The following is a 20697-nucleotide window of genomic DNA, read 5'->3' as shown; positions in this document are numbered from 1 at the left end:
CATGCTCCTTGCTTGAAGCACTTTGTGTTACCATTCATTTGTATGAAACATGCTACACAAATAAAGTCTGACTGAATGATTGATTGATATGTAATTGTTGTGTATTTTCTGACTGTTTGATATCGATGTTCAATAAAGTTCATTATAAAAAAAAATCCTGCCAAATGTGACTTCTGCGCATGCTCCTGTGGAGATGTCTCTTACACCCCTGCTGTGTCTGCAGCCAGGTGCCTCTTGAAGTTTTAGCTGTTACCTTGAGAAACACGTATAGACGACATCAGTTTTATTCATTTTAAAGTGAGAATTGATAATGCTGATGGCGTACAGAGCACATGTCAGATGGGTCTGGGGATTCTGAGCAATCCAAATTAAGTTTTTTTTACTTTGTTTTCTTCTATAGTTGGAGTTGTGGTTTTAAGTCAAACGGTTCCCAGCAATGTTTTGCATGCTGAGGTGATCACACTTTAGTGTCGGTCACTATGTCCCTTTGTGGTCTCTGTCTTCCTGCTGTCTCTGCGAGCTGTCCGACACACACTCTGTCTGGAATCAGGCCCAAAGCTCTGCTCTGCTGACATGACTGGACAAATTAGTGTTACTCCAGCTAATATATTCAAACTGCTGCCGAGCGGCTGCAGAGGACATTGAGAAGTATTAGAAATGATAGCCTTGACTGTCAGCGACGCTAACCACTCCTGAAAAGGTGACAGCACATTTGGCTGCTATTTGCTGCGGGAGAGGAAAAAAAATACCTACAAGTTTAACTTTGGGGCATTTTGATCTTTAATTCATACGGGATGTGGAAAATGTGTTTGGTCTATTCATGTCTCAAAAGAGTCATTCTGACGAGAGGAACATGCTGTGGAGATCATCTCACGCCATCGCGCCTTCAACACTTTGATGATTTTGTGCTTTCTCAGTGCCAGTCGACTCATTGACAAACTATCCTTTCATAAAAAGCTCAGGGAGGAACAACTCCGCACCGCTCCCGTCGAGCTCTTACGCACGCAAATGCTGAATATTTGAGGCGACTCCTGGATGTGTTTTATGCAGACAACATCTGACAGGCTTGAAATGAAGCCAGGGCAGATATGAAAGCCGGCACTGTCTGTCAAAACCAGGAAATAATCAACCCCCCCATCCACCTCAGGGTCCCAGCTGAAAGTCATTAGCCCAAAACAATGTGCTGCTTCTACTGTTAGTCTGAAAAAAATAATAATAGTAATAATACTTAGGAGAATTACCATAACGATCTGAGAGGATCTCAATTATCTGCTGTGTTTTCAGCCCACTCTGGAAGATTGCAGCGCGGTCACTGTCAGGGGTGTGGACAGCCTGTGCTGTAGGAATATTCAGGGAAAATTGGTCAGCATTTATGTTCCAGCCTTGATTATAATAGCCAACAGTGATTACCCATCTCTAATCCTATTAGCCTTTGTTTGGAACACAGGATGAAGAACATCATGTATGAAAAGAGCACTCAAAAATCATAAAACTACATCCATATGCTTTCCAAGTTTGGCATTTTTTATTTTCGTAAAAACAATGAGGCTAAACTTCTTCAGCTACATTTAAGCAGGCATACAGTAAGATGCACTAAGATGTGTTGACGCTGTGCTGCAAAGTGGAATTTAACCCTTTGATACTTGTCAAACTTGCTCAATTTCTTTTAAAATTATATAAAGAGGGCATCAAGCAACATAACAATAAATGGCCCAAAAAATAATTAGTATAAAGTTACAGTAAAGAAGATTACCTGAAAATGAACACAAAAAAAGAAGAAAAATAAGAAACAAACAAAAACAAAGAAAAAAGGACAACAAAATTACTTAGAAAAAGTGCTAAAAATGTGAACATATGTTTTTTTATTTTTTCTGTAACATAATTAAAAAATGTAATAAAGATAATAATAATAAATGTAGTTTTCTGAAATTTGTTCCTCCTGTTTTTTGACATGTAATCTCCCCTTGCTAATTGTCAGGTCAGTTCCTTCTTAATTTCCTCAAGTTCCTTTATTATTTTTTTGTTGCAGTTTGTGGGATATTACTTACTTGTTTTTTTTCCCTATGTTTTTGAAAGAAATCAAACCAATTTTCTCAGGTTTCAGAGGTTTAAATGTGCTTGAAAGGTATGCAAGAAATGTAATGTTGATCCAGGTGTTTATGGGTTAAGCAATTCCAACAACTCATAGTCTAAATTAAAGCAGAAATCAATATAAAAAGTACATATCTATTAACCTGCAATATTACAAGCAAAAGTATTAAACATATACTTACATAAAAACAAATGTAATATTTACACCTGTGCTGAATGCAGTGAATGGACATTATCTCTCCTGCAGTTTAAAGCAAATGCGAACTACATACTGAAAGGTGACATTAAGGCCTCAGCTTCACCTGGTAGTAACATGTGATCTGTATCTGGATACCTGCTGCGCATGTTAATCCAGACTGGTCAGACTGCATCTGGGGGTGTTCTTGTCTAAATGGAATCTGCAGCCATATTCTTAAGAAACAAAATCTGTCGAACAAGTAGAAAAGTCACCTGACTGCCTCTCGTCCTACTCAAGCTGCCTCTCAGAAAGCTGCAGATGAGCTCCTCCTCTTCCTCTGCAAAGACAGGTAGACACATACACTTTTGAGGTATGGGCTAGGGTTGGGGTTAGGTCTGCCAACACAATCACCTGAATAAATATTGGCATTGCACATTTCCATTTTCAGATGAGAATGCACCCGGACAGAACCAGTGGCGTTGTTATAAGACACGGATGGACAGCACCAGGTGCACCCTCATGCAATGCGCATGGGCAGTGTCACTCGAGAATGCAGTCTGACAGAACCAGTCGTGTGCGTATCCAACGCGGAAGGGCAGTGACAACGAAATATAAAGATCCAAAGTGTGTTCATAGGCTGTGCGGGAGGGATGGTGGATGGGTCCCACAAAAAACAGATTTTCATGGGGAGTTAGCAGTGTGCTTCCTGTGTGGCTGTGAGGTTTTTTTCCTACACCTTATCATTTGCTTCTTTTGCATAAACCTAACCATCCACGACTCTGTTGCATAATCCTAACCATCGTGTAAGTCCAATTTGGTTGCCATGTGCTCATGTTGTGTAAACCATGCAGCCTCATCCTACTGTGTGCATTGTTGTCACGGTAACAGCATCCCGGAGTGTAAACAGCTGACGCAGAAGGACACCTAAAACATCATAAGTAGATGCAAAAGATTACTGACAGAGCGACACTCATGTGATGAGTTGGGCTGAGAACATTTTGGCAATTTTTATCTAATTGGGTGGGCACCATCTTTGAGTTGACTATCCGGTTCTTATAAAACATCTATATCATGACACAGCGTAGCTTCAGACAGGTGTGCAATGACCTGGGACAAAGGTAATATAACCAAGGCTGACATACACGTGCTCCTCTGACTTAACTGATCACTGAGATCTGATCACAATGCAATTAGAATCAAGACAATAAGATATTATTACTAAGTGTAAATGCACTGGCCTGTGATCAGTTGTCTTTATCCAGATAATGTATCCAGATACAGATCATATGTTTATCATATTTTAAAATATAAATCAGTGCTGTTGCTTTTTAAAGAAATCTAACCTGACACATCATTGCTGATGATATGTTGCACTTATGCTGTAAAATGTCGGATTTCATCAAAAACAGATACAAATCATTTACTTAGAGGAGAAACCTTCTGAATCCACATGTTATTCCAATGATCCTCCTGGTGCAGGCAGGAACAAGCTCCACAGCTCCACTCCAGAGGGTTGATCTTTGATGTCATCAAGAAACAAACCCCCCGAGCCCAGAGGTAGTCGGCTGACGATATATTACAGTCCAGCTTTGTGGACGTACAGAGTGCTTCTGTAGAAGTTCAATGTCCATGTAAAAGCTTTATTTCATTTCAGCGCTGAGCAGAGAAAGAACTACTGTCTCCATAAAATCACCCCAGGTGCCATCATGCCGTCCACACCGCCGACTCAGAATTTATCTCCTGATGACATCATGAAGTTTTCACGTTGTGTTGTGGTTTTCAGATACATGATCACAAATCTGGACTTAAAAGAGTGATAAAATGCGAATTCAGGTCGGTTTCTCCTCCAAATTTAGCATTGATAATCTGAACCTTTTTAAAATAGATGTCACTTCTATTTCATCGCAATCATCCAGACAGGCATGATAATCTCTGGGAAGCCTTGCTGCCTCTCTACATCCAAGATCTCCAGGCCGGCCTTGGCAATGATGACCCTCATGATGTCCAGGTGGCGGCTGATGCTGCTGTCGATGGGGTCCAGCTTACAGCCCTGCCGTGCCATATTGTCCTTTATTATGATGACGCCGTTCGGACGCAGACTCTTCTTACAGCGAAACAGGAAGTTCACCAGGTCCTTGTCCGTTAGGTGGCCTGAAGATAAAGAAGGATATGATGGTTATGAAGACAAAAAACAACTACTCGCAACTGAGTTTCCTGTACCTGCAAGGATCTTTGCTTCCTATAGTTTTCCTGCTGATGCATGCCAACATTAGTCAATGGCTCTTGACATGAAACAGGTAACAATGTATCTCGTGGTCAAAAACGGAACTGACGCGAAAAAGATTATCTTTTTATTTCTTCTACAAAACAGCAAACAAGGCCGAAGGTCCTCATCCGCAGCTCCTCCTGAGGGATCCAACGATATTCCAGGGCCTGACAAGACAGTATCATTCAGGATATTGCAATCGCAACACCTCACGCAAATTTAACACAACCCCTGTGAATTCTGCACAACCTTGCAATTTTGTCAAACCACCGCCACTTTTCCACAGATTTTCCAAACTCACATCCTTTTTCCTGGTTGTGAAGATGCAGACGTGATGCAAATGTCTCATATTTACAAACAAAAATTACTGCTGAAAGACGTGCAAAGTAATTCCCCAATCTTCTGCAGGAAAGTGGGGGTAAACTGCTTTGCACCAAATGCAACATTGTGTTGGAAATTAAATGAAAGTCATTGATTGATAAATACTTTTCTACCACAAAACACACCTGGAAATTGTCTCAAACTTGAGCAACAAACAAACAAATTACCATGACAGAGGTTGGCTTCCATCTATTGTATGTACTGAAAGAATCAAGATAAGTGAGATTGAATATGCATGGTCTGTGGTAAACTCCCACCAGTGTAGTTTTATTCTCACAGGAACAAGTTGCCTTTGATTTTTAACCCTCTGAAACCTGGATTGACATCAGCTGTCTTGTGTTGCGTTCAGATGTCTATGCTGTATGACCTTTGCAAATCTCAGAAAATTGGCTTGATTTCTTTTAAAAACATGGGGGAAAAGGCAATTACCATCAAGAAATGTCCCACAAATTAATCAACTATTAATATAATACATTTATTTTTAAATTTAAATATGCAAAAAAATATAATGAAATATAAAAATAAATACTTTTTTCAGAACTTTGTCTTAGCTCATTTTCTTTCTTTCTTTCTTTCTTTCTTTCTTTCTTTCTTTCTTTCTTTCTTTCTTTCTTTCTTTCTTTCTTTATTTTTTCTTTAAATTTCAGGTCATTTTCTAGTAACTGTTTTACCATTTTTTTCTAATCTGGGGGCCATGTCTTCTTAAGCAACTCGTTACCTTCTCCCATACTTTTGAAAGAAATTGCACAGATTTTCTCAGGTTTCAAATAGTTAATAAATTATGCAAAAAAATGAACTATTTTTTTTAAAATTTCCACTTGCTCCCACAATGTCATTGCAAAAGAATGCCTAAAAACATTGCAGCATGCATCCCATTTTTTTGAGAAGCTGCCGTAAAATTGGGTTTTACAGGTGGCAACAATTTTTAAAAAAATCCTGAAAGTAGTGATTATTTTGTGTTGTGTACTTTCAAAGTTAGGGATCTGGGAGGTTACCCAATTGGAAGCTGAACAGCCTAAACTGCAGTGATGACAGTAGTTGTACTTCTACTTCTGGTTGTTAGAGATCCTCATTCTGCTTTTAAGCCTGAGCTCAGACGCCAAAGGGAACTTATACTGGCCACTTTAATCCATCTTATGTCTTATTTCTTACACTAACTGAAGCTCTCAACCAGAGGTGAGGGTTGGAACTTAGATCAGCTGGTACATTTTGAGCATCGCCTTCCAGATCAGCTCTTTCTTTATCATGACAGTCCTTTGATTTAATGTTCTCTCTTACCCTCACTGATATACAAAATCCTGATATACTTGAGTTCATTCATTTGGGGTTGCAGCCCAGTTCCAAATATAGACTTTGGGCTGTCAACAATGTCCAGATTATTCCACAGGAATTAGTAAAGTAAAAGTACAATGATGGCAGCTAACTTCTGAGGTTTATCCAGCTACTGATGGAAGAAAGGGGAAGAGGCAATACCTAAAATATTCCATCTCTGAGGAGTCACTCCTGTTAGGAAACTAGTCTGACCTAACGGGAAAGAATTCCTTGGAATTTCAATCACATTGGTCAATTCTGCAGCAATCCACGTCCAATTCTAATGAGCGGTGTGCCCTTGTAGTAAGTAGTAAATAATGAGCAGAATATAAACTTACATGCCACCCACTGCATCCAGATGACGTCGTACTTATTTTTTGGAGGTGTGAACTCTTGCAGGTTGTAGCAGTAGTAGGTCTCGATGCGGTCGGCGTCGTCGCCGAGGTACTCCTCGTGCGCATGGAGCAGGAAATGCTCCATCATGTCCGCCATCTCCATTTTCTCAAACACAGGAAGGAGGACGCCTTTGGTGACACGGCCGATCCCGGAGCCGCAGTCCAGGGCGCAGTGTGTGCCAGCCTTACCGGGCCCCTGTGTGTAATAAACAAGGATGAAACACTAACAGCTGGGGCAAAATATGACTTTAAGTTGAGGTAAAGTCAATAACATTCCTCAATTGAAGACTGTCTGTAGGTAGCCATTACTAATTTATGAGATTTTTGTTCCCCAGAAAACAAAATGTATATTTAAATGTCAGCTTCCCTGCAGCATATTATTAGCGTATCTATAAGTCAGGGATCCAGACTTCACTTTTCTGTGTTGCCAGATGTCAGGCCTCTGCACCTCAAAAGAACCAACAGCGCAAACAAGTCGACCTCAGCTCCTCAGGGCAACCAAACTATGAACTTCACCACCAGGGAACAGAAAGTCACTTCTCTTGAATCATGCTGCTTTTTCTTTCTTTTCATTTGGTATTCTGACCTCACTCCAACCCCAACGCATCAGGGGCCCCACTGTGTGATTGTATGAAAGATGGGGCCCTGAGGAGCTCTGAGCCTGTTACAGGAGGCTTCCTGGTTTCAGTGAATTACTGCCATATTGCTCCGTGCGTATGTAGCTCAGTTTAATCTGGATGTATTCTAAATCTTTTCCTTCCCCAACTTGTTTTTAATGGAGATGTCAGATTTAAACAGGAGCTGTTCGCAGCCAGTGAGGAGGATGTGACACTTAGCGCACATTTATGGAAGAGCTGGTGAAAGAAAGAGAGTCCTTTGGTTTATTACTGTCTTCATGCCCATTTCACATTTTTATATCAAATGAAAAACAGCAGTGCACACAACTCCAAAAATCTCAAATGATGTATACAGTTGTGTAGTTTTAGTGAGAATACACAAATAAGCAAAACACAGGCACTATTTTACTTAATTTGGGGAAAAAATTAAACTAAACGGACACATTTCAGTTGCAAAAAAATGATCAGCGGTCTAGTTTTCTATCTGGTTTACTGATTTATTTATTGATTTTTGTGAATTTGTTGTCTTGGCTTTATTAGTGTCATAAAATGTTGAATCTCATACAACCGATAAGTCAGTGTAACATAAAAGGCAATTCTTTAATGATGGAAAGAAACTGACGTAAACCAAAATCTTTAGGCTTTGTACTGGTTTAAGTTTTATTTAAGAAGGTCTTTGATGGCCATTGCCAAAAAAATGCACTGCAATAAGATGAAAATCTGATCTCCCACTGCCTGTCAGGGCTCTCAGAAGTGAACAGCTATATTCCTCTTAAGAAGATAACTTACGCACTCAAGAATATGATACAAATTTTTGTTAAATTTAAAATATGCCAATATTTTATCAACTACATGGAAAATCCCCCCAGTTCAATCATTATGATTGAATAATGGCCGGCATTAAGTTATTCTAATGTAAATTGGTGTTTTTGTAACTGTGTTGTTTATATATTCAGAAAAAAAATATATATATATATATATATATATATATATATATATATATATATATATATATATATATATTTTTTTTTTTTTTTTTTTTAAAACTCTTTGATTTGTATCTTTATCATTCATCCTGTTTGGAGATGTAAGTATTAGTCAATAATAACCATTTTAAACTATTAGCAAACTCATTTACAAAGCAAATGTTTTTGATTCATATTTCTCAAATGGTTGAATTTGCTGTTTCATTATCAGTCATTTTTCTATATTTTCTGATATTTTGTAGACTGATTGATCCAAAAACAATGAACAGATTAATCAATAATGAAAACAATTGATAGCTGCAGCTCTAATCATGACTGTAATGATAACTGAATGAAGCACATCCTGTAACCTGAGATGGTTACACGACAGACAGAGCTGAGTGCTGAGAATAGCAAACTGACATTTAACATGTTATATGTGCTGTATTGTATCAACCAGTAGTGAGCAGCTGTATCACAGCTGAGCTGTGTTAAATCAGAGCTTGTTGTGTTTACATTAGTACTAGTGGAAAAGTAGTCCACTTAGCTGCCTGCAGTTTCTTTAAAGCATCCGATCTTAGCAGTTTATAATTAGAGCTCCTGTAAAACTGATCCTCGAAATAACCCCGGCTCTGGGCCAAAGCCGTTCCCCTGAATTAGCACTTGGGCTCTCCCAGCATTTAAAAAGACACCTACCACACTGACACACACTCACATGAACACATAAAGATACATGTGTCACACATACGGAAATAGAGACGTGTGAGTATGAGTTTCTAAAATGCAGAAGATGATACATTAAAGGAAAGGTTACACTTTTTGAAGCATAAGCTTTTTTTTCATGCCATAAGTTGAAATAAATCAACTGGAGTGGAAAAAGTGGAAACAGGAGGAAACAGCTAGCCTAGTCACTGGTTTGGACCAAAAAAATGTCCAGTACGTACCAGCCCATAGAACTGCAAATTGTTGTGTTTGTGTGGTTTCTGTGCAAATTAACCTCCTGAAGCCTGCACAAATATGCTTGACCTCTTTCAAAAACATGGAAAGAGGGCAAGAATGACCAAAAAATTTGCAAGAAATTAGTAAAATGTTACATGAAAATTACCAGAAATTATAAAAAAGAAAAAACACGTGCATAAAACACACACACACACACACACACACACACACACACACATACACAGTATATGTGTGTGTGTGTGTGTGTGTGTGTATTATTTTATTTAAGCAGTTTTGTTTTTGTTCTTTTACTTTTCTTATTTTCTGATTTTGATAATTTCAGGTATTATAAATGTATTATTCTTTTTATTATTATTATAATATTATCATATTTTTTTCTGTAACCTGTTTCAATATACAATTATAAATGTAGTTTTCTTGGTATTTTTTCCTAGTTATTTAATCATTTTCTCTAACTTTTCAGGTTACCTTTTACAATGGTTTGGGAATTTGTGGGACATTTCATGCCAAGTGGCTGATTCCCCCATGTTTTTGAAAGATATCAAACCAATCATACCCAAGGTGAAAGGAAAGGTTAGACTTGTTGTTTCTTTTGTCTGTGAAGTCAAAACCAAAACAATCCAAGGCACACTGTTTAAAGACACAAAGAGAATTTTTTTCTATTAACCAAAGCCCAAATGAAGAGCTGGACCACGTTCCATATCTGAAAAAAAAATGTTGTGATGTGATAGTGTGTACAAATTGTGTATATTTTATTTATTTATTGATGTTTTGTGTGTAAATATGTGACCTGTATCTGATGATGTTGGCTGTGTGGTGAATTTGCTGCTCTTGAGCACACTTTGTTGAAGATGACCTGAGAGTGTGCTCACTCGCTTCATTGATTGGACCTGTGACAATTATCCGGTGCTGCTCTGATTGGCTGACACCTGACATCAGCCTCAGCTCTGTGAGCTGCCTCTTGTTTTTACAGCCCTGATGGAGACTGTAAGTTGAAAAGTGTAGGTGTCATGCGTATTTATTAAAGGCTTTTTAACTTTTGCAAAACAGTGAGCCTTGGAAATTTTTGGTTTTGACTCATTGAAAAAAGAAATAAGTCTAACCTCTCCCTCTGTTTTTGGTCATTTTTGTTCTTAAATTCCACCTGTTTTTGAAACACATGTGAAGAAGTGCTCCTTGGCCAAACATTTTTATCAAACCAATTCAATTCAAAGGTTTAGGCTTCTGAAAGTCGCCTAAACACAGCACAAGAAAACTGATGTTGATCCAGGTTTCAAATGGTTTAACAAACAGGATATAATGCATTAATTAGTGAGCTTTGGAGGCTTTGGAGAGACATAGCTGATTCCCTGTGTTTTCAGTCTTCCGGTTAAGTTATCTGGCTGCTGCCAAGCTTTAAACTGACTGTACAGACATGAGAGAATCTTCTCATCTAACTGCCAGCAGGGAAGTGAAGGAGCTTATTTCCCAAAATGTCATACTTCTCATGCATCTGCTTAGCTAAATTATACACCACATTGTAGTTTATGAGACTTTAGATATTTCTCAACACAAAAGAGTAAAAATATCTCCTCCTCCACAGTGAACAAATGAGTGCTTGTAAAAAGTGACCATAGTACAAAGTGATTGACAGCTGTTGGCTCAGCTTGTTCTGTTTGGGTGTTTATGAGGCTGACATCAAGGCTGAGCTACTATTAGCTCTGAGGTCTCCTCCCACATTTAAAACAAGGTGGCATTCTTTTTACGCATCCAGGAAAAAGAATTCCTCACCCAGAATAGATTGTGACATGAATATTGAGAGATAGCTATAGCAGTGGATAGCAGGCGGGAGCCACAGTGAGGTGTGTAAATGATAGAGACGTCTTAAAGCCTCTGAGAACCCAAATCACCAAAACCTTTCTAGATATGTAATTAAGGGTCTTACATGCATAATGAAAAGCATAACTCTGGAACAAGCTGCCCAGTATGGCTTCAAACTATGTGACAAACTCCTTCTCCTGGCTAGGAGGTGTATTTTAAAGAAGTGGATAAGTGACAAACCTCCCTCAGTCGCACAGTGGCACCACGAAACTTGTAACATCTTACCATCAGAAAGACTAACAGTGCAAGTCTATTTGGGAGAACTTGGTAACCTTTCTTAATGTATCTGTCTTTTTTGGTATAGATGGTGGGGGTTTTTCCCCTTTACTTTCTCTTTATTTTAATTATTGTCATTTCATTTTTATTATTTCATTCTTTGTCTGTTTTTAATCTGAGATGTATGTCTAATCTGGAGAGCACTGTGCTGTTAGTTAAAAAATAAAAAATAAAGAAAAAGAAAAAAACAATCTGAGTGCTCTTTCCACGGCTGTCCGTTTCAAAAAGCTGAATGTGAACTGGAATGTCATTACCCACCACAAACCTCTTCAGAAACTGCCGGGAACCCTCCAGATCAATGTTGCATATCTCCACAAAATCTCCCAGCATGCCTTCCTCCGAGGCAGGGACGTCCTCATAGAACTTCTGAGCTCTGTAGTAAAATTGTTTTTCTCCTTTGATGTACTCACAGGTGACTGGAAACAGCTTCACTGTTGAGACACACGGACAAGAGAACAGAGGCAGTTAAAGTGTTGATCAAGCAGAAACAGAGATTTCGTCATTTGTATTCAGACACTCTTTTTGTAGTGATAAAAACACTGCGGCAGGTGCTGTAACTGGATCCCAAGTGCCCAAAACTTACAGTTTGTTCACTCTCTTTGTTTTTCTTTTTTGGAGGTGTGATCCACATATCCATGGCATGAAAAAAAGGAAATTTGAAGTTTTTTTGCTGCAGTTCAACGGAGTCTCCACTGTTGGCCACATTGTTTTTTCCTCCAGAGCTTCATGCCAGTCACATGACTGAAAACTATGAATAGAAATTTGGGCTTCAGGTTTTTAAGCATGGACTAGACTCACAGACCAACTAGCACCATCATCACAAAACCATAGTAACAGATTATTTCCAACAATAGATGAGATATGATAAGAGACTGCTCTGTAAGGAGAGGAAAAGTGTTCACAATCTCAAAGGAAATGAAGAATGATAATTTGATTACCAGAAGACTATAAATAAGAAGTTGCTGCTCTACTCTTACACCCTGCTCAGCTGTTACATGCTATAAAGTAACAAGCTGGTTGATTCATCTCCAGTGCTGTGCATTCACATGCTTTTAGGTTACTAATTAGCAGAAAGTCTATATTTACGTGATGCATGTGATTCTCAAAAGGACCCCTCTGTAGCCAGGACCAGTCATAGAAGATATGTCAGTCACAGAAGATATTGTTTTGTAAGTCTTCACTAATATGCTGTAGTACAACACTATTCTTTCCTAATATGATGTCGATGACATACTGTGACATTAAAAAACTTAACAGCTGGCTTCATTAACTATCCCAAGCCTTCACTGGGTCAGCTCCGCTGAGCTGAAATAAATCCTTAAGAATGAACGCAACATTTCCAAAGGCTTAGATGACACGTTCCTGCCGTAGAGGGGGAGGTAGGAGGTGGGGGTCATGGGTGCATGTCCGTCCGTTTGTCAAGGATGTCCAGTGGCAGAATTCATGACACCAAAGTGAAACATTGAGAGGGGGGATTTATTTACAACTGGACTCCTTCCTGCGGGCTAGAAACATTGGGATGAGGCAGGGAGCCAAAAAAGGGAATGAATCATTCAGCACTTAGAAGTCATGCCAAAAAAAAAAAGAAATAGCTGTGACTTTCGTGACAAGTGCAGCACCTGGTTATTAGATGTTTGAGGATCTTGTCCTGGCATCACATTTGATTGGAGCATCTAAAGCTGGCAGTTACATGTCATGTGACCCCTCAAGGAGGCTTTTTAGAGGATGGGTAATTATAGAAACATCAAGCCAGACCAGGATGAGAGGAAGACAGCGTGACGACACACACGTCTGCCAAAAAAGTGTCAATCCAGTGCCACCATGTTCCTCTATCTCACACCTTCAAACTGGACCAGCTCATTAGAAGCTGAGACTGACTTTTAACCTACCATGTAACAGAATAACATCTAATTAAACGGTACAGATTACTCTGAAAATTAATGTTTAATCCCAATGTGAAATTAGTTAAGGTTTCCTCCTTTTGTTTGACATTTTCTATATTAAGACATAAGAAAGACAGAATATATGTTTCATTCTTTCATCTAAAGCTGTCACTGCTGTTATTAAATAACCTGAGCACAGCCGTCTGACAGTCATGTATCGCACTGACTGACATGAGTTAGAGCCGTCATGCTTGACGTGCCATGCCATTAATGGTCTTTGTATCAAGTTATTGGTAAGAAAGTAAGGTGTCTCTGAGCCAGACTGGCCAACCGGACAGGGTCTCCTGTTTCCGCAGCCTGAGGTGTGCAAACCCTGCAGAGGATTGAGTTCTTTCTACAACCTACCAAGAGTACCTTACTGTCATGATGACGAGCTCATATAGAGCTGTGTGTGTGTACATATATATACATACAGTGAGTGCAGAATTATTAGGCAAATGAGTATTTTGACCACATCATCCTCTTTATGCATGTTGCCTTACTCCAAGCTGTATAGGCTCGAAAGCCCACTACCAATTAAGCATATCAGGTGATGTGCATCTCTGTAATGAGAAGGGGTGTAGTCTAATGACATCAACACCCTATATCAGGTGTGCATAATTATTAGGCAACTTCCTTTCCTTTGGCAAAATGGGTCAGAAGAGGGACTTGACAGGCTCCGAAAAGTCAAAAATAGTGAGATATCTTGCAGAGGGATGCAGCACTCTTAAAATTGCCAAGCTTCTGAAGCGTGATCATCGAACAATCAAGCGTTTCATTCAAAATAGTCAACAGGATCGCAAGTAGCGTGTGGAAAAACCAAGGCGCAAAATAACTGCCCATGAACTGAGAAAAGTCAAGCGTGCAGCTGCCAAGATGCCACTTGCCACCAGTTTTGCCATATTTCAGAGCTGCAACATCACTGGAGTGCCCAAAAGCACAAGGTGTGCAATACTCAGAGACATGGCCAAGGTAAGAAAGGCTGAAAAATGACCACCACTGAACAAGACACACAAGCTGAAACGTCAAGACTGGGCCAAGAAATATCTCAAGACTGATTTTTCTAAGGTTTTATGGACTGATGAAATGAGAGTGAGTCTTGATGGGCCAGATGGATGGGCCCGTGGCTGGATCGGTAAAGGGCAGAGAGCTCCAGTCCGACTCAGACGCCAGCAAGGTGGAGGTGGGGTACTGGTATGGGCTGGTATCATCAAAGATGAGCTTGTGGGGCCTTTTCGGGTTGAGGATGGAGTCAAGCTCAACTCCCAGTCCTACTGCCAGTTTCTGGAAGACACCTTCTTCAAGCAGTGGTACAGGAAGAAGTCCGCATCCATGATTTTCATGCAGGACAATGCTCCATCACACACATCCAAGTACTCCACAGCGTGGCTGGCAAGAAAGGGTCTAAAAGAAGAAAAACTAATGACATGGCCTCCTTGTTCACCTGATCTGAACCCCATAGAGAACCTGTGGTCCCTCATCAAATGTGAGATTTACAAGGAGGGAAAACAGTACACCTCTCTGAACAGTGTCTGGGAGGCTGTGGTTGCTGCTGCACGCAATGTTGATCGTGAACAGATCAAAACACTGACAGAATCCATGGATGGCAGGCTTTTGAGTGTCCTTGCAAAGAAAGGTGGCTATATTGGTCACTGATTTGTTTTTGAATGTCAGAAATGTATATTTGTGAATGTTGAGCTGTTATATTGGTTTCCCTGGTGAAAATAAATAATTGAAATGGGTATATATTTGTTTTTTGTTAAGTTGCCTAATAATTATGCACAGTAATAATCACCTGCACACACAGATATCCTCCTAAAATAGCTAAAACTAAAAAAGCCCCACTCCAACTTCCAAAAATATTCAGCTTTGATATTAATGAATCTTTTGGGTTCATTAAGAACATGGTTGTTGTTCAATAATAAAATTAATCCTCAAAAATACAACTTGCCTAATAATTCTGCACTCCCTGTATACTGTAAAACAGGCTGACTCTGTCAACGCCTCTAAATCTCACTAATCAACATGTTTTATCTTGTCCATCTAACTTGTACACAAACAGAAAACAAACACTGTGTGCATCTTTCCAATGTCTCGCATTGCAGTGAGGTTGCCAGCTTTGTTAAATCTTGTGTGCACGGAAGCCAAAATCTGTGGTAACAGACCATATCTGACAACCAGTAAAAGCTGCACACTAGTGCTGGGCGGAGGGATACACTGCTGAGTGTATCAAGAAACAATTCCAGTATGTCATTGCTTCAAAATGACAAACAGTGGACCTCATTCACCTACTGTTCTTCAGGAGAAATTTCTTCTTAAAACCCACTTATGCACTTTTATGAAGATTCTGACATTCACTAATGTTTTTTATTTGGGATTTGTTCTAACAGAGTCTACACACACTGAAGAGCGCTCTCATGCACATGTAAGTGCTGACATGTTTGAGCAAAATAAGTGTTTATTGCGTTTTCTTCCATTCTACAGTTGTATAATATGAAATTATTTAAATTACAAAAATTATTTTGTAATTTATAGTAATGAAGGCGCTGACTCGGGGCCCGGGTCTCTGTCCGGTCCTTCAGCTGACGGCACACCTGATAGAGCCGTCTCCAGTGCTCTGCATCTGAATTTTGCAATGTATTCTTTTTTTTTGGTGTCAGATTTCAAATTAAACAACTTCTTTTTAATCTCATCTGTACTGCACTCTGCTCAAGATACAGCATTCACAGAGTGAGTGATTGCATATATGTGTGTGTGTGTGTGTGTGTGTGTGTGTGTGTGTGTGTTTGTGGTAATTTCAACTTTCCAGGTGCAGGTGTTTACTTATGCTAATTATCATCATCAACCTTCCACATAGCTTTTCATGTGAGTGTCTTCAAAACAACTATAATCATTTCCATTTTTTTTTGGGTTTGATTGCATTTGGTAGTAACCTTGAACACATTCAGTGGCAGAATGACAATAAGTAAATCTACTCAAGTAATGTACTTAACTAAGAATTTGAGGTACATATACTTCCCTTGATACTGTTCTTTTCATGCCACTTTATACTGCTACTACAAGACATTAAAAATTCTGTGTTTTTTTTTAATTTTACTACATTTATCTGAAAGCTTTAGTGACTAGTTATTTTACCAATAAAGACTTCTGCATAAATATTAGACAAGTTGCTTCCTGGTGTCTGACTGCAGTGCAGGTCCTGAGGCCCACTCCTCCATGTCAGTGAATGGGACACAGTCCAAAACTAAAAACTCGAAGTACACGCCAAATACATTATTCCCAAAAATGATTTCTGACACTGAAGGTAGTTGTCATCACCCTGATGTTTGTTCAAGTGTTTATTTTTATGATAAGTTCGGTTTTAATTAGTTATTAAATTATACAAAAGGGGGCTTGTCCGCCATGATTGACAGCTGTGACAGCCAATACGTGTGCTCGCATTCAATGGTGCTGCTCATGATTGGTCGGAAGGGTGTATTGATGGGAACTCCCCCACCGCGGATATCGCTACTGCGCAGATGTGGGCTCTCAATGACACAACCCTAACAAGGTGGCAATGGCCATGTCCCGGATATTTTAACCTCACTCCAGCATGGCGGGAATAAGTGGTGGAGTGTCAGCCATCTTTAAATACAGTCTATGGATAGCACTGTTGGAACTGGATCAGAGAATATCAACTGACCATAAAATGGACTGAGAAATCACAGTTTAAACCTCTTTGATCTAACCACTGAGTATACTACAGAGGCCACAAGGGAAAAAAACACACTAACAATATTTAGAGCCTAGTTGCACCCTTGTGGTTCAATAATGATTTAGGGCTACTCATGCTTTTCTGGACTGGGAAACTAATTCAACATCAGTTCTCCCAGGTCTTGCAACACAGTGGGGACACTGACATAATAATAGCTTGAATCATTTAAACTTTCTTCTTTTGGGACCAAAAGTATTTTAAATGTAAATAATAATTGGGGCGGCAGTAATTCAGTCCATAGGGACCTGGCTTGGGAACCGGAGGGTTGATGGTTTGAGTCCCTGTACAGATCAAGTATGGACTGTATACTGGTATCTGGAGAAGTGCCAGTTCTCCTCCTGGGCATTGCCAAGGTGCCCTTGAGCAAGTCACCAAACCCCCAACTGCTTCAAGCAGCCCCCTCAGCCTGGCATCTTTCCATTTAATGCATGTGTATAGGTCCTGATTGTGCGTATGTGTGTCATTTCAGGCCTGTGTATATATATGATAACGAGTGACAAACTGAATTTGAATTAAATGTAAATATTATGCAATAGTTAGCACAAGTACAGCTTAAACAATTAGCCAATTCAAAGAAAATTAATTGGCATTGATTTTTGATCAACATTTAACCCGATTTCTAATTTATTTTGCATAATTTTTTTGTTTTTCTGTATTGGGTACTTTTGCTTTTTATATTTTTAAGTACATGTTGCTGCTTGAACTTAATTAGTCTTACTTAAGTTAGTAAGAGTAAGTAGGGCTTTCAATATTAACAAAGCATTTTTAACTTTTTGAAACCTATGCAGACAGGTTTAATTTCTTTCGAAAACATGGGAGGGAGGAAATGAGCAACTTAACAGGAAATTGCCCAAAAAATCAGTTAGTATAAAGTTATAAGAAAACTACCTGAAAATCATCAAAAAAGAGAGTAACCCCCACCCCAAATAAACAAAGAAATTATCTGAAAAAGTGCTAATTTATATTACTTATACTATATATTTTGTAACATATTTTCAGAATATAATTTTAATAATCATAATTTATATAATTTTTGTCCATATTTCTCTTAAATTACATTCTAATTTCTCTCTCTGTCTTTCTTCTTTTTCAAACGTTAATTTTCAGTTTTTTTTCTTGTAATCTTTTATCAATTTCTCCTTTTCCCATGTTTTTGAAGAGAATTAAACATTTTTTTGCTCAGGGTTCAAAGTTTTAAACTGTGGCATTGGTACTTTTACTTAAGTAAAGGATGTAAACACTTTTTCTCCACCACTTCACACATTACACATTACATTACTGCTGAACACCATGTAAAACAATAATTTTTTTTAGATTTCTATTTGATTTCTATTTTAAAGTATGTCCAGGTAGCCATTGTTTTCAAGTAATTTCACTGTAATATTGTCACCTTTGATTAATGAATTGAATAATAATAATTGAATTGAATTATTAATTGAATAATTAATAATTGAATTATAACGTTCTGACATTTTGGTCAAAATTGAATAATTCATATTATTATATTCTTATTCCATGAAAATTTACTAAAATTATGTGAGGTGTTTTTTAAAAGTTATACATATACATATACATATGACTTTAAAAACATGTTTGCTGAGCTGTGAGCTTAAAGCCATGATTTTTCATGAATGGAAAAAAATGAAAAGCCGCTGGAAAGAAATCATTTTACTGCATGTGGTATACCATTCAGAGAAATTCCATAAAATAGTGGGTTCGTACTCTACCAAAACATGCAAAACCGCTGGCATGCTTCTCCAGCTTTGCCCAATCCTTAATGGAGTCAAGGGTCAAGTAAAGGTTGTAAATGTTGACCTCCTGACTGTGACGCTGCTGTGAGGTTGGGCCTCTGTGCGGCCCTTCTTCTTACCCAGAGGAATCTTCTCCACCAGGTACAGGTAGCTGGCGAAGAACTCGCTCCTCAGCGAGTGGTGCAGGTGGAAGGACATGCTGTGGCGACACATGGTGTCATCTGTCTCTTTCCAGCGGTCCCTGAATGCCTGGTGAGCGCCCTTGTATTCTACATTGGGTAATGATGAGCCGCCATCGTCATCTTCAGGTGAAATCTCCATTCTGGCTGTATGTGGCCGTGTAGCACCTCACGGAGCGGTGCTGTTACCCAGAACCAGTTCGCTTGAGTGAAGGCAGAGAACACTCAGTGTGAGACACTGTTACTCCAGCTGCTGCTATATCTGTCTAGCTGAGTGTTCAACACGTCTCTGCCAGCTTTCAAATGATCGGCAGAGATCTTTTTCATGGGGCGGGTCTCAGGACGCCCCGCTTGATTTACACATCACCTGCTATGGACGCTGACTTTGGGGTAGGAAAGGGGGAGGGAGGGGGTTGCGGCTTCTCAGGACGAAGAGGACGACAGAATTTCAGGCTGCAAATTCCAGCAGCACATGAGAGTCCATACGTCCGACCTCCAGGCTCTGTTGCCATATAGTGTGGTCCTAAAATTAGCAGCGTCTTCTCTTGTTTGTATACATGACGCCTGTTTTGTTCTGGCACAGCTTCTCAGACACCAGAGAACAAAGAGTACAATTTAGGTTCAAAGTCATCTTATTCTCTTAGTACACTGACCAAACTGATGCTTTTTTCCACTTGTGTAATAACAGTATTGATCAGATCAGATGCTCCTGGATTTTCCCAGAAGAAGGAAGAAAAACAGTGATGACAGAGCATTTGTGGTGGCTGCCCCTAAACTCTCCAACAGCTTTCCAATACAAATTCAAATTGCTCTCACAATAGAGACCTTTGGGGTGCTACTGACGACCTAAGATTGATCAAAGCCTGACAACTTCAACTGATTTCATCTCAGTTGCGCCTCATCCTTTGTTGTTCCTCTGCATCTGCATTTATCCGTTTTATATTTTATAACTGTAAAGCACTTTGGTCAACTGTGGCTGACAAACAAACAAACACACACACACACACACACACACACACACACACACACACACACACACACACACACACACACAAACTCATAGAAAAACATAGTCAACACTTGCTAAGTTGTGACTCTATTTCTTTATCCAAGCAAAGACCTGTATCTCACCTATCCTACTTTAAATTAAAAAAGATGGAGTATGAAGCGCAGAGGAGACACAAAACTTTTGCTTCACAAGTCCAAAGTCAAGTTCCAACCAGTCCCAAGTCAAGTCCAAGTCCTAAACTTTGTGTTTTGATTCCTTGACTGCCCATCACTTAATTTCAACAGGGCAAAAGTTGGCATAGTAAGACGTAATGATTGAACTATACATTATCCTGTTATTCCCTGAACACAGCTACAATTATTTGTCATTTCTAAGCTGACTATTTTACATGCAGTCTTTACATCTGAATGTGATAATCTGACATCATGGTTTTAACTGACACACCTTTCTCTATTACTTGTTTGTGCATTGTGACTGGCTGCTGTTAGATTTATGGTCATGAAATTAAAGAGTTGATCTGCTGGAGACTTTTATTTTTTAATCATCATATTCTCAACATACAATGTATGTGTCATGTTTTTTGCATGAGGAGGATATCAAATCTGTTCCAAACAAAAGATTAAAATCCAAGTGCAGTCATGTGGTGTTAAAGTCAAGGTTGAATTGAAATTCTTTTTTAAATTTTGTCAAATGGAGTGTTTATCATGCTCCGATTCAAATGTAATAATTATAGATGAGAGGTGAAAAGTACTTTGTGGTACTTCAAATTTTGTTTAAGCATT

The 20697-nt window shown here is 39.0% G+C and overlaps 1 protein-coding gene across 1 annotated transcript; it reads right to left on the bottom strand.

Moving 5' to 3' along the window:
* Positions 1-1847: 1847 nt before the first annotated feature.
* ntmt2 (N-terminal Xaa-Pro-Lys N-methyltransferase) lies at positions 1848-19209 on the bottom strand. Its single transcript, XM_042484206.2, has 4 exons — positions 18847-19209; positions 11559-11731; positions 6566-6818; positions 1848-4420 (listed from the first exon to the last, which is right to left on the bottom strand). The coding sequence occupies exons 1-4, from the start codon at positions 19046-19048 to the stop codon at positions 4164-4166; spliced, it is 885 nt and encodes a 294-aa protein (XP_042340140.1). The 5' UTR covers positions 19049-19209; the 3' UTR covers positions 1848-4163.
* Between the last annotated feature and the right edge of the window lie 1488 nt (positions 19210-20697).

The sequence above is a fragment of the Plectropomus leopardus genome, chromosome 5, assembly GCF_026936395.1.
Source record: "Plectropomus leopardus strain MGB_pleo_1.0 chromosome 5, ASM2693639v1, whole genome shotgun sequence".
NCBI classification, from domain to species: domain Eukaryota; kingdom Metazoa; phylum Chordata; class Actinopteri; order Perciformes; family Serranidae; genus Plectropomus; species Plectropomus leopardus.
This window is presented reverse-complemented; position numbering and strand designations above follow the sequence as displayed.

Coding starts and splice junctions, on each gene's coding strand:
- ntmt2 (XM_042484206.2), bottom strand. CDS start 19,048: ATGGAGATTTCACCTGAAGATGACGATGGCGGCTCATCATTACCCAAT. Junction 11,732..18,846: donor GGTGGAGAAGATTCCTCTGG/GTAAGAAGAAGG, acceptor GTGTCTCAACAG/TGAAGCTGTTTCCAGTCACC. Junction 6,819..11,558: donor AGTTTCTGAAGAGGTTTGTG/GTGGGTAATGAC, acceptor TATTACACACAG/GGGCCCGGTAAGGCTGGCAC.